Source organism: Bufo bufo, chromosome 5, assembly GCF_905171765.1.
Source record: "Bufo bufo chromosome 5, aBufBuf1.1, whole genome shotgun sequence".
In the NCBI taxonomy this organism is placed as follows: domain Eukaryota; kingdom Metazoa; phylum Chordata; class Amphibia; order Anura; family Bufonidae; genus Bufo; species Bufo bufo.
In genome coordinates, this window is record NC_053393.1 from 363,466,269 (window position 1) to 363,480,670 (window position 14,402).

Consider the following 14,402-nt stretch of genomic DNA (forward strand, 5'->3'; position numbering starts at 1 on the left):
AAGAGTTGATGGCGCTGTCTCCACAGTTTGATGAGCTCAGGATCTGCACTCTTACGCCGAATCCTCTCAGGGGCTCTGCCACTAGTAATGAAGTCCAACAATTCACCCAGCACTCTACTTTCAGACTGTAGTTTCACCCACCTTTCTTCTTTAGGATCAGGCCTACTGGAGGGTGAAGGAACTGCAGCTCTGCCATGGGTAGCTCGAGCCTGGTCCTGTTGAGCAAATTTGTTATAGAAAGCCGGCATCTCTACATCTTCCCAAGCATCTCGCACATCTTTAGGAGCTGTCTCTGTGGGAAGCCTGGATAAAGCATCAGCATTATCATTAGTACGTCCAGCACGATACTTTACAGAGAAATCATAGTTGGCAAGGCGAGAGGCCCATCTCTGCTCCAAGGCCCCTAATTTAGCTGTATTTAGATGTGCCAGAGGGTTATTGTCAGTGAATGCAATGAACGGGGTGGCGGCTAGATAATCCTTGAATTTTTCTGTCACTGCCCACACTAATGCCAGGAACTCTAGTTTGAAGGAACTATAATTCTGGTCATTCTTCTCAGCTCCTTTCAGGGAGCGGCTTGCATATGCTATCACTCTCTCTTTTCCCTCTTGGATTTGGGCTAACACAGCTCCCAGGCCTCGCTTGCTAGCATCGGTATAAAGATGGATAGGCTTGCTATAATCTGGGTAACCTAACACAGGAGGCTCGGTCAGTTTCTTTTTTAGCAATTGGAATGCTATCTCTCTTTCCTCATTCCACTCAATGGGCACAGGAGTTCTAGGACTTTTCTTGGGTTGCCCCCTCAAGAGTTCCTGGATAGGATCAGCTATTTGAGCAAAATGGGGGATAAACCGTCTATAGTAGCCTGCAAAACCAAGGAAACCCCTCACTTCCTTGACAGTAGTAGGAACCGGCCAATTACGGACAGCCGCTAACTTATCAGGGTCAGGTTGCACGCCCTCTCCGCTTACCACATGCCCCAGGTATCTTACTGCAGGTTTGAGCAGGTGACACTTGGATGGCTTTACCTTCAAGCCATATTTGATTTCAAATACTTCTGCCAAATGTTTCAGATGGTCTTCATATGTTTTTGAGTACACAATGACGTCATCTAGATACAGCAGCACTGTTTCAAAGTTTTTGTGACCCAAACACCGCTCCATTAGTCTCTGGAAAGTTCCTGGGGCATTACATAGCCCGAACGGCATACAATTGAATTCAAACAGGCCCATGGGAGTAGTGAAAGCAGTCTTTTCCCTATCTGCAGGGGCCATGGGTACTTGCCAGTAGCCGCTGGTCAAGTCCAATGTGGAGAAATAGGCAGAGGAGCCCAGAGCAGTTAGTGACTCCTCAATGCGGGGCAGTGGGTATGCATCTTTGTGGGTTATTTGATTAATTTTCCTATAATCCACACAGAAACGGATACCACCGTCCTTCTTCTTTACAAGGACCAGGGGTGCTGCCCACGGACTACGGCTGTCCCGAATTACATTACAGTCTTTCATCTCTTGGATCATTTCCTTTACAGTCTGATATGAAGTAGGCGGTAAAGGTCTGTATCTCTCCTTGATAGGAGGATGAGAGCCAGTAGGTATGGTGTGTTGTACGGCACTAACCTCTCCATAGTCAGTAGCATGCTTACTGAAGGCCTGGTGGTGCTCTTTGACAAGCTGTATAATCCCTTCTTGTTGTTGTTGGGGGGTAGTCTCGTCCCCCACATGGAGCTCTTCCCACCAGGGCACTTGTGGCTGGGTCACTGGCGAACATCCGCTGACTGCAGCTGGCTGCTTTTCTGTCACTGGAAGACGAATGATGTCTTGGAAGGACACCTGGGACAGCTGGGCAACACGGCAATGCTTAGTAAGCGCAACAGGATGATCACTCAGGTTAATCAGACGGACAGGTACTTTACCTTGGGAGACGTTCACCAGGCACTTGGCAGCTCTCACATAAGGGTAATCCTCCATCTGGATTGGTTCTACCAGGGCTGGATAATCTCGGCCTTGGACTCCCAGGACAGCACGACACCATAAAAGAGTTTGAGAATTAGGAGGCAAAGTCACAGGCTTAATATCACGGATCCTGGCAGTACAAATTTCTCCTTTCCCATTAGCAAACCTCTGCTGGGCACTTAACACAGTAATAGTCTTTTGAATCACCCTCCTGGATGGAGAGGAAGCAGTGGGCAAAGTCTGATGTAATACGGCAAGTATTTCTGAATAACAGTTTTTGAAGACATTGGTGCCTAGAATGACAGGATGTCCTCCTCTGTCGCCGGCCTGTACTACTATCACCCCCTGTTGAGGCAAGGTTACTTCTCCCACCTGCAGGGTGGGTTCCCAGTATCCATGAATCTTTACTGGTTTGCCATTGCTGGCGATAATCTCCACCCAGGATTCAGGAGGCTGGGTCAATTGGTTGGTGTCCCAGAATCTTTCAAAGGCGGGCAGCTGAATAGTAGTGACCTGAGACCCAGTATCTAATAGGGCTTCAAAGGGGACCCCGTTGATCTCTATATTGATTTTAGGATGGGATCCTACATAACGTGGCATCCAATTTGGATCCTCTGGACCTAGTGTTCTACCTCCCGAGGGGTGGTCCTCAGCCTCAGGGGTTGCCCGTTTAACTGCCAGCACGTGGATTCTGTGTGTCCCAGCTTTTTGCAGTATGTACACACGGGCCGCTTGCGATCTCTATTACGCCTCCCAGGATCCCTGGGGTGAGTCTCTTGGTAAGGAGGTGGGAACGGCCTAGGAGGTGACAGGAACTCTTCTTCTGACATTATGGGTTTTTCCCATTCCTCTATTTTTCTGCACACTTTCTCTAGACTTTTAGTGAGGTGATTTACTTGCTCTGTCAGCATGGCAATAGTATGGGTAGCTGACACTTGAACAGCTTGGTTAGTGATAAGCGGTTTTGGCCTGCAGGCTGATGACTCAGGTGGGGTGCTCAACTCCGGGGATACTGCTGACCCCAGAATTTTTATCGCCAGTTCTTTAAAGTCCAGAAAGGTACTGTTAGGGTGCTGGGCGGACAGCATCTTTAATTGGGTCCTTATTTGCTCACTAGACACCCCGGTGATAAACTGTTCCCTTAGGGTCTAGTCTTGGTTATCAGCCTCTTTGGGATCTATCTGAATTACAGCCGCTAAAGCCTCCTGAAGTGATAGGGCATAGTCACGGAGGGACTCACCGGATTTCTGTTTCTTGCCAAAGAAGTGCATCTTTATCTCTGAGGCAGTCCTAGTTTCAAAAGTGGCCCTGAGGCGGGTGAATATCTGTTCTAGAGTACTCCGCTCAGTAGCAGGCCAGGATAACACCTCCCTGCGGGCCGCTCCCTCCAGTTGCGCTAGCAGGATTTCCATTTGCTGGTCGGCATTTATGGGGTACAGTTTGAATAATGCCAGCAACTTTTCTTTAAAGTCTCTTAGGGTATGGGTCTGTCCTCTGTAGCGGGGGAACCATGGGGCCCCGAAATAGTAAGGTATGGTAAAGGGCATCATGCTGGGGGCTGTAGGATGATTAGGAGCCGCAAGCTCTCCCGGGGCCGGCTGCTCAGGCACTCCCGGTTCTGACATGTTAGCTTATTACGCTGTGGCCGCTGGCGACTAAAGGGGCCGGAACAATCCTTTTCCCTCCGGTTACAAGTCCTTACCGGTATCGCCGGGTTTGCGCAGGCCAAATCTCGAGAGACTCCGGACGTCCTGAGTACGCGGTGACGTAGAAGAAACAGGGCCGCGGCGGTGCGATGATGACAAGGGGCGGGATTCTCTGTGTCTTTGCAGGGATCCGCCCACGAAGGTCCTCAGCAGCGCGGGAAACTTTACTCCAGGCGGCCGGTGGCCATCTTGGTCACCATTCCCTGACAGCAAGCAGGGTTGTTGAAAAGTCCATAAAACCACACTCCGGTATGGCGATTTTCTTCCTCTTGATAGCGCAACACTGCACAGCGCTTTTTGGAGGTTTTAGGGACACTTTTGGTATGTTTTCCAGTCCACAAAGTCCACTTTAATAAAACAGGCAATTTGTCACTTTGGTCACAGGGCAACTGTATAAGGCACAAAGTTCACGCTTCTTGCACTAGAAAGCGTGCGTATCCTGTTCGTGACGCCAAAAGAGAGGTGCAGCGTACTCAAGTTAGGTTTAGAAGTGTTCCTGGGTGTTGTAGTGCAATAGACACTAACCTGAGACGGCTGACTCTCTGCAAGGGCAGGTGATGATGAGAAATGTTCGTGACGCCAGTGCCAATTAAACGGTGGCACGCCGTTTGCTGATAGCAGGAATAACTGAGGAACCACGTGATGTTAAAACAGAATTCAAACTTTAGTAGTCATCATATAGGGACATTGACGGAAGCGCAGTTCCTTTGAAGACAGTTGATGCAGGCAATATATATATATACACTGTGTGCAGAATTATTAGGCAAATGAGTATTTTGACCACATCATCCTCTTTATGCATGTTGTCTTACTCCAAGCTGTATAGGCTCGAAAGCCTACTACCAATTAAGCATATTAGGTGATGTGCATCTCTGTAATGAGAAGGGGTGTGGTCTAATGACATCAACACCCTATATTAGGTGTGCATAATTATTAGGCAACTTCCTTTCATTTTGCAAAATGGGTCAAAAGAAGGACTTGACAGGCTCAGAAAAGTCAAAAATAGTGAGATATCTTGCAGAGGGATGCAGCACTCTTAAAATTGCAAAGCTTCTGAAGCGTGATCATCGAACAATCAAGCGTTTCATTCAAAATAGTCAACAGGGTCGCAAGAAGCGTGTGGAAAAACCAAGGCGCAAAATAACTGCCCATGAACTGAGAAAAGTCAAGCGTGCAGCTGCCAAGATGCCACTTGCCACCAGTTTGGCCATATTTCAGAGCTGCAACATCACTGGAGTGCCCAAAAGCACAAGGTGTGCAATACTCAGAGACATGGCCAAGGTAAGAAAGGCTGAAAGACGACCACCACTGAACAAGACACACAAGCTGAAACGTCAAGACTGGGCCAAGAAATATCTCAAGACTGATTTTTCTAAGGTTTTATGGACTGATGAAATGAGAGTGAGTCTTGATGGGCCAGATGGATGGATTGGTAAAGGGCAGAGAGCTCCAGTCCGACTCAGACGCCAGCAAGGTGGAGGTGGAGTACTTGTTTGGGCTGGTATCATCAAAGATGAGCTTGTGGGGCCTTTTCGGGTTGAGGATGGAGTCAAGCTCAACTCCCAGTCCTACTGCCAGTTTCTGGAAGACACCTTCTTCAAGCAGTGGTACAGGAAGAAGTCTGCATCCTTCAAGAAAAACATGATTTTCATGCAGGACAATGCTCCATCACACGCATCCAAGTACTCCACAGCGTGGCTGGCAAGAAAGGGTATAAAAGAAGAAAATCTAATGACATGGCCTCCTTGTTCACCTGATCTGAACCCCATTGAGAACCTGTGGTCCATCATCAAATGTGAGATTTACAAGGTGGGAAAACAGTACACCTCTCTGAACAGTGTCTGGGAGGCTGTGGTTGCTGCTGCACGCAATGTTGATGGTGAACAGATCAAAACACTGACAGAATCCATGGATGGCAGGCTTTGAGTGTCCTTGCAAAGAAAGGTGGCTATATTGGTCACTGATTTGTTTTTGTTTTGTTTTTGAATGTCAGAAATGTATATTTGTGAATGTTGAGATGTTATATTGGTTTCACTGGTAAAAATAAATAATTGAAATGGGTATATATTTGTTTTTTGTTAAGTTGCCTAATAATTATGCACAGTAATAGTCACCTGCACACACAGATATCCCCCTAAAATAGCTAAAACTAAAATCAAACTAAAAACTACTTCCAAAAATATTCAGCTTTGATATTAATGAGTTTTTTGGGTTCATTGAGAACATGGTTGTTGTTCAATAATAAAATTAATCCTCAAAAATACAACTTGCCTAATAATTCTGCACTCCCTGTATAGCAAGGTGACTTTAGAGTGTTAAACACAGGACTTGCAGTACAGGCAGCTTGCACTCTATTCCTGACTGATCCTGGAACCTAGAAACTCTTCTCCAAGGCCCAATGCCCTAGCTCTGGCATATATCCTTGGTTTTATAATTATCAAGTACCTCCTCTGTTGTCTTGAGTACCTCTTGCTTTTCTGGATTTGCCTCTGTCTCTCTCTCAGCTTCCTCAGGCTCTAGAAACTTCTGAACTCTCCTTCTAGGCTAGGCCCTGCCTATTTATACAGAACTGGGAGCTCCCTCTGCTGGCTGTACCAAGGATTGCCTGCAACAGGCCTAACTGGCTTAAAGGGGAATACACATAAAACTTAGCAGTGTCGGGTAACCTACCCGTATGCTGCACCATGAACCAAAATGTTCATGATAATGCAAACGGATCCGTTTTGACTTTACATTGAAAGTCAATGGGAGACGGATCCGTTTGAAAATTGAGCCATATAGTGTCAAATTCAAACGGATCCGTCCCTATTGACTTACATTGTAAGTCTGGACGGATCCGTTTGCCTCTGCACGGCCAGGCGGACACCCGAACGCTGCAAGCTGCGTTCAGGGGTCCGCCTGCTGAGCGGAGCGGAGGACAAACGGTGCCAAACTGATGCATTCGGAGCGGATCCGCATCCACTCAGAATGCATTAGGGCTGGACGGATCCGTTCGGGTCCGCTTGTGGGAGCCTTCAAACGGAACTCTAGTGTGAAAGTAGCCTTAGACTGCCCACAATAAAAGAACACTCTGAAATGTGCACAGTTTTGCCTTACTGGAAAGAGGGGTCAGAAAACCAGTCAATATCTGGTGTGGCCACCATTTGCCTCACACAGTGCATCACATCTCCGTCGCATAGAGTTAATCAGGTTGTTGATTGTGGCCTGTGGAATGTTGGTCCTCTCCTCTTCAATAACTGTACGAAGTTGCAGAATATTGGCAGGAACTGGAACACGCTGTCATATACGCCGATCCAGAGCATCCCAAACATGCTCAATGGGTGACATGTCCGGTGAGTATGCTGGCCATGCAAGAACTGGGATGTTTTCAGCTTCCAGGAATTGTGTACAGATCCTTGCAATATGGGGCCGTGCATTATAATTCAGCAACATGAGGTGATGGTCGTGGATGAATGGCACAACAATGGGCCTCAGGATCTCTTCACGGTATCTCTGTGCATTCAAAATGGCATCAATAAAATGCACCTTTGTTCGTTGTCCATAACATACGCCTGCCCATACCATAACCCCACTGCCACTATGGGCCACTCGATCCAAAACCAACGTTGACGTCAGCAAACCGCTCAACCACACGACGGCACACACGCTGTCTGCCATCTGCCCTGAACAGTGAAAACCGTGACTCATCCGTGAACAGAACCACTCTCTTTTAGTGTCCTCGCACAGTAGTAGTATGCCCCCTTAGTGTCCCCATACAATAGAAGGCCATATAGTGCTCTCACACAGTAGTTATGCACCCTTGGTGCCCCCACAGTAGTTATGTCCCCTTAGTGCCCCCACTGTAGTTATGTCCCATAGTGCCACCACATACTGTAGTAGTGATGCCCCCATAGTGTTCCCAAAGAGTAAAATGCCTCCTTAGTGTCCCTACACAGTAAATGGCCCCACACAGTAGTTAAAGGCCCCCCACAGTAGTTATGCCCCCACATAGTAGTTATGCTGCCATAGTGCCCCATAGTGTTCCCAAAGAGTAAAATGCCTACTTAGTCTCCTTAGTGCCCAAATCGAGTAGTGCTGCTCTCTTTGGGAGATAGAACGGATGCAATCTGAGGGGTTAAGTGACAGGCAAAGGTGATCCTGTGGCTGGGTGCCTGCTGCATTATACAGCTGTCACCCGCCACGTAAGAAGTGGGCACAATGGAGCGGCCTGCTCCATACATTACCTCAACCACTGTGATGTACTGGTACATCATGATGGTTGAAAAGGGGTTAAGAACGTCCACACAGAACACAAGTAAAATCTCTAGTGATCTCACTGAGTTAAGCCTCAGTCACACATCAGTGTTTAACGGACGTGTGCTGTACGTGTTCTCCATGGACAACACACATCCCTATTCATTTTAATGTGTGTATTCAGACATCAGTGTTTTAGCACGGTCCGTGGGTCAGTGTTTTTAGCACGGATGCATGCTCTATTTTGTCCGTGTTCACGGATCCATCACATCCATTATAGTCTATGGGTCCGTAAAAAACATGGATGCAACACGGATGCCATCCGTGTTGCATCCGTGTTTCACAGATCATTAAGAAGAGATGCTTTGAAAATTATTTTTCAGCTGTGCAGTAAAACATGGATGCAACACGGAGAGCAAAAAACTGACACACGGACAGCTTCACAGATGCATCATTGACTATCTGCTCTTTTTTTGTGGATTTTGCTGACATTTTTCCATGTATTACCCTATGGGCTCATGCACATGTCCCTACACAGTAAATGGCCCCACACAGTAGTTAAAGGCCCCCCACAGTAGTTATGCCCCCACATAGTAGTTATGCTGCCATAGTGCCCCATAGTGTTCCCAAAGAGTAAAATGCCTACTTAGTCTCCTTAGTGCCCAAATCGAGTAGTGCTGCTCTCTTTGTGCCCCCAATCCAATAGTGCTGGCCTCTTAGTGCCCCAGTTCAGTAGTGCTGCCCTTTTAGTGCCCCCACTCCTGTAGTACTGCCCTATTAGCGCCTCCATCCAGTACTGCTGCCCCTTTAGTTCCCCTATTCAATAGTGCTGCCTACTTAGTGCCTACATCCAGTAGTACTGTCTGCTTAGTGCCCCCAATCCACTATTGCTGCCTGCTTAGTGCCCCCAATCCAGTAGTGCTGAGCTTTCAGTGCCTCCAATCCTGTAGTGCTGCCCTCTTAGTGCCCCCAATCCAGTATTGCTGGCCACTTAGTGTTAATAAGATTAAAAAAAAGTTAGACTATAAAATGTCAGCTTTAGGCCTCATGCACACGGACGTTTTTTTTGTGGTCCGCAAAACGGATTTCCGTTGTTCCGTGATCCGTGACCGTTTTTTCGTCCGTGGGTCTTCCTTGATTTTTGGAGGATCCACGGACATGACAAAAAAGTTGTTTTGGTGTCCGCCTGGCCATGCGGAGCCAAACGGATCCGTCCTGACTTACAATGCAAGTCCATGGGGACGGATCCATTTGACGTTGACAAAATATGGTGCAATTGCAAACGGATCCGTCCCCATTGACTTTCAATGTAAAGTCAGGAGTCCCTATTATACCATCGGATCAGAGTTTTCTCCAATCCGATTGTATATTCTAACACAGAGGCGTTCCCATAGTGATGGGGACGCTTCAAGTTAGAATATACTACTGTGTACATGACTGCCCCCTGCTGCCTGGCAGCACCCTATCTCTTACAGGGGGCTGTGATCCGCACAACTTACCCCTCAGGTGCCGCACCTGAGTGTTTAATTGTGCGTATCATAGCCCCCTGTAAGAGATCAGGTGCTGCCAGGCAGGAGGGGGAACACCCCCCTCCCTCCGCAGTTTTAAATTCATTGGTGGCCAGTGCGGCCCCCCTCCCTCCCCTGTATTACTGTACATTCATTGGTGGCCAGTGGGCCCCCCCTCCCTCCCCCCTTCTAATTAAAATCCCCCCCCTCATCATTGGTGGCAGCGGAGAGTTCCAAACGGAGTCCCAGTTTAATCGCTGGTACTCCGATCGGTAACCATGGCAACCAGGACGCTACTGCAGTCTTGGTTGCCAAGGTTAGTAAGCAATTTTAGAAGCAATATACTTACCTTCACTGTCTGTGACCGGCCGGGCGCTCCTCCTACTGGTAAGGTCTGTGCGGCGCATTGCTTATAGCACAGACCTGTCACTTACCAGTAGGAGGAGCGCCCGGCCGGTCACAGACATCGCAGGTAAGTATAATGCTTCTAAAAATTGCTAAGTAACCATGGCAACCAGGACTGCAGTAGTGTCCTGGTTGCCATGGTTACCGATCGGAGCCCCAGCTATTAAACTGGGACTCCGATCGGAACTCTCCGCTGCCACCAATGATAGGGGGGGATTTTAATTAGGAGGGGGAGGGAGGGGGGCCCACTGGCCACCAATGAATGTATAGTAATACAGGGGAGGGAGGGGGGCCCACTGGCCACCAATGAATGTACAGTAATACAGGGGAGGGAGGGGGGGCCGCACTGGTCACCAATGAGTTAAATACAGGGGAGGGGGGGCACACTGGCCACCAATGAATTTAAAACTGGGGAGGGAGGGGGAGGTGCCCCCTCCTGCCTGGCAGCACCTGATCTCTTACAGGGGGCTATGATACGCACAATTAACCCCTCAGTTCTGGCACCTGAGGGGTTAATTGTGCGGATCACAGCCCCTTGTAAGAGATCGGGTGGCAGCAGGGGGCAGTCATGTACACAGTTCAAGTATATTCTAACTTGAAGCGTCCCCATCACTATGGGAACGCCTCTGTGTTAGAATATACTGTCGGATATGAGTTTTCACGAAGTGAAAACTCAGCTCTGAAAAAGCTTTTATGCAGACGGATCTGCGGATCCGTCTGTGTGAAAGTAGCCTACGGCCACGGATCACGGACGCGGATGCCAATCTTGTGTGCATCCGTGTTTTTTCACGGACCCATTGACTTGAATGGGTCCGTGAACAGTTGTCCGTCAAAAAAATAGGAAACACGTATCACGGCCGCAGATGAACAACGGAGCATTTTCCGAGTTTTCAACGGACCCATTTAAAGTCAATGAGTCCGCAGAAAATCACGGAAAATGGAACAACGGCCACGGATGCACACAACCGTCGTGTGCATGAGGCCTTAGACCCCATTTACACAACCATATTTTTTGTCTGCACCGTTCTGCAAAAAATGGAGATAGAACGGATGCAATCTGAGGGGTTAAGTGACAGGCAAAGGTGATCCTGTGGCTGGGTGCCTGCTGCATTATACAGCTGTCACCCGCCACGTAAGAAGTGGGCACAATGGAGCGGCCTGCTCCATACATTACCTCAACCACTGTGATGTACTGGTACATCATGATGGTTGAAAAGGGGTTAAGAACGTCCACACAGAACACAAGTAAAATCTCTAGTGATCTCACTGAGTTAAGCCTCAGTCACACATCAGTGTTTAACGGACGTGTGCTGTACGTGTTCTCCATGGACAACACACATCCCTATTCATTTTAATGTGTGTATTCAGACATCAGTGTTTTAGCACGGTCCGTGGGTCAGTGTTTTTAGCACGGATGCATGCTCTATTTTGTCCGTGTTCACGGATCCATCACATCCATTATAGTCTATGGGTCCGTAAAAAACATGGATGCAACACGGATGCCATCCGTGTTGCATCCGTGTTTCACAGATCATTAAGAAGAGATGCTTTGAAAATTATTTTTCAGCTGTGCAGTAAAACATGGATGCAACACGGAGAGCAAAAAACTGACACACGGACAGCTTCACAGATGCATCATTGACTATCTGCTCTTTTTTTGTGGATTTTGCTGACATTTTTCCATGTATTACCCTATGGGCTCATGCACACGACAGTATTTTGCGTTCAGTATACTGTCCGTTTTTTTAGTTCAGTATGCGGTACATATACTGAACCATTCATTTCAATGGTTCAGCAAAAAAAACTGGTGTCTCTGTGTGCATTCCGTTTAAGTATTTGCGGATCTTTAATTTGCGGACCGCAAAACAACAACGGTCGATTGCATGAGCCCTTATTCTTTATTCTGTGAATAGGTCATATGTTTAAAACTGGGTACAGCCCCTTAAAAATAGTGTACTATGGAACATAGAAGCTAATAGACTGACTTGTCTTTCATTTTCATAAAAATAAAATCAATGAGAAAATGTTTGCTGAGTAGCCTGGAGTGCGGAAGATCAATTTCTGATAATTCATTTTAGACTAAAAAAAGAACATACAGTATTAATAAAATATGTAAAAAGTGATTTTTTGTTTTCATCTGCATAAGCAATTATGATATTATCCTATTTTTATAGACGTTCATTAATGTTTCTAAAGTATGGTACAACTCAAACCCAGAATTAGTTGACTTCAAAAATCATCCAAGAGGTTCCTGGGAGTATATAGTTAACTGGCTTAAAGGAAAGACTGAAGGTAAGACATAAAATACTAGATGCTGCTAGATGCATATATTTTTCATTATTTCTTTGCCTTTCTACACTGTTAAAGGGGTTGTCACCTTCAGCAAATGGCATTTATCATGTAGAGAAAGTTAATACATGCCACTTACTAATGTATTGTGATTGTCCATATTGCCTCCTTTGCTGGCTTGATTCCTTTTTCCATAACATTAGACGCTCGTTTCCTGAGGTTACGACCATCCTGTTATCCAGCAGCAGTGGCCATACTTGCCCACTATAGGAAAATGTGCCGGACACTCTGGTGTCCGGGACCGTGTCATCACACATAGGCATGCATGTGCAGCAGCTCCCCGCCAATGCTGTAGCGCAGATAGCCCCTGGAAATGAGCAATGTATAATATGATGAGGGAAATTAATCAATCAGCAAAGGAGGCAATATGGATAATGAGAAAAAATGTGGGGGGTTGAGCCCGCACAACCTGCCTGTAGGTGCAGATCACTATGGCGAAATACATATACAAACGGAAAATGCAAATGTGATCGCACACTACATCCAGCACTCTGCCCTCCATGCTGGATGAGACATTGGTGTACATTTTGGCCAAAGCGTAATAAGCCACTCACCGCGTCAAGGTCGTCTCATTTGAGTGGTCCCTAACTCTTGTTCCTACCTGTTTATGGGCCATGACAGCCTCATAAAGTCCAGGGAATGCAGGTCAGCATGCAAGCCAAGTACACTCTGCTTTTAACCCCGTCCGGTGCCATTACAGCTTTCATCGGATCCAGGGATGCAAGTACCAACATGCATGCTGAGCCCACCATATACTTCTCCTGGAGCCAAATGGCTAATGGTAGGTTCTATATAAGCAGACTCAGTTTTATACTGACTTTAAAACCAGCCTCCAGGACAGATTAACTGGTCAGGTGTGCTTGACTCAAAGGAGATCGCCACGCCTCCAATATATGCTACAAAGAAAAAATGTGGGGGGTTGAGCCCGCACAACCTGCCTGTAGGTGCAGATCACTATGTTGGTACTTGCATCCCTGGATCCGATGAAAGCTGTAATGGCACCGGACAGAGTTAAAAGCAGAGTGTACTTGGCTTGCATGCTGACCTGCATTCCCTGGACTTTATGAGGCTGTCATGGCCCATAAACAGGTAGGAACAAGAGTTAGGGACCACTCAAATGAGACGACCTTGACGCGGTGAGTGGCTTATTACGCTTTGGCCAAAATGTACACCAATGTCTCATCCAGCATGGAGGGAAGAGTGCTGGATGTAGTGTGCGATCACATTTGCATTTTCCGTTTGTATATGTATTTCGCCATAGTGATCTGCACCTACAGGAAGGTTGTGTGGGCTCAACCCCCCACATTTTTTCTTTGTAGCATATATTGGAGGCGTGGCGATCTCCTTTGAGTCAAGCACACCTGACCAGTTAATCTGTCCTGGAGGCTGGTTTTAAAGTCAGTATAAAACTGAGTCTGCTTATATAGAACCTACCATTAGCCATTTGGCTCCAGGAGAAGTATATGGTGGGCTCAGCATGCATGTTGGTACTTGCATCCCTGGGTCCGATGAAAGCTGTAATGGCACCGGACGGGGTTAAAAGCAGAGTGTACTTGGCTTGCATGCTGACCTGCATTCCCTGGACTTTATGAGGCTGTCATGGCCCATAAACAGGTAGGAACAAGAGGTAGGGACCACTCAAATGAGACGACCTTGACGCGGTGAGTGGCTTATTACGCTTTCGCCAAAATGTACACCAATGTCTCATCCAGCATGGAGGGCAGAGTGCTGGATGTAGTGTGCGATCACATTTGCATTTTCCGTTTGTATATGTATTTTGCCATAGTGATCTGCACCTACAGGCAGGTTGTGCGGGCTCAACCCCCCACATTTTTTCTTTGTAGCATATATTGGAGGCGTGGCGATCTCCTTTGAGTCAAGCACACCTGACCAGTTAATCTGTCCTGGAGGCTGGTTTTAAAGTCAGTATAAAACTGAGTCTGCTTATATAGAACCTACCATTAGCCATTTGGCACCAGGAGAAGTATATGGTGGGCTCAGCATGCATGTTGGTACTTGCATCCCTGGATCCGATGAAAGCTGTAATGGCACCGGACGGGGTTAAAAGCAGAGTGTACTTGGCTTGCATGCTGACCTGCATTCCCTGGACTTTATGAGGCTGTCATGGCCCATAAACAGGTAGGAACAAGAGTTAGGGACCACTCAAATGAGACGACCTTGACGCGGTGAGTGGCTTATTACGCTTTGGCCAAAATGTACACCAATGTCTCATCCAGCATGGAGGGCAG

The 14,402-nt window shown here is 47.2% G+C and overlaps 1 protein-coding gene across 1 annotated transcript in view; it reads left to right on the forward strand.

Moving 5' to 3' along the window:
• The window catches only part of LOC121001017 (ovalbumin-related protein Y-like), a 344,860-nt gene that overhangs the window by 147,947 nt on the left and 182,511 nt on the right, over nucleotides 1–14,402 (forward strand). Inside the window, exon 4 of the mRNA XM_040431875.1 lies at nucleotides 11,979–12,096. Coding sequence (XP_040287809.1) covers nucleotides 11,979–12,096 — 118 coding nt within the window. The remainder of the gene's footprint in view (nucleotides 1–11,978; nucleotides 12,097–14,402) is intronic.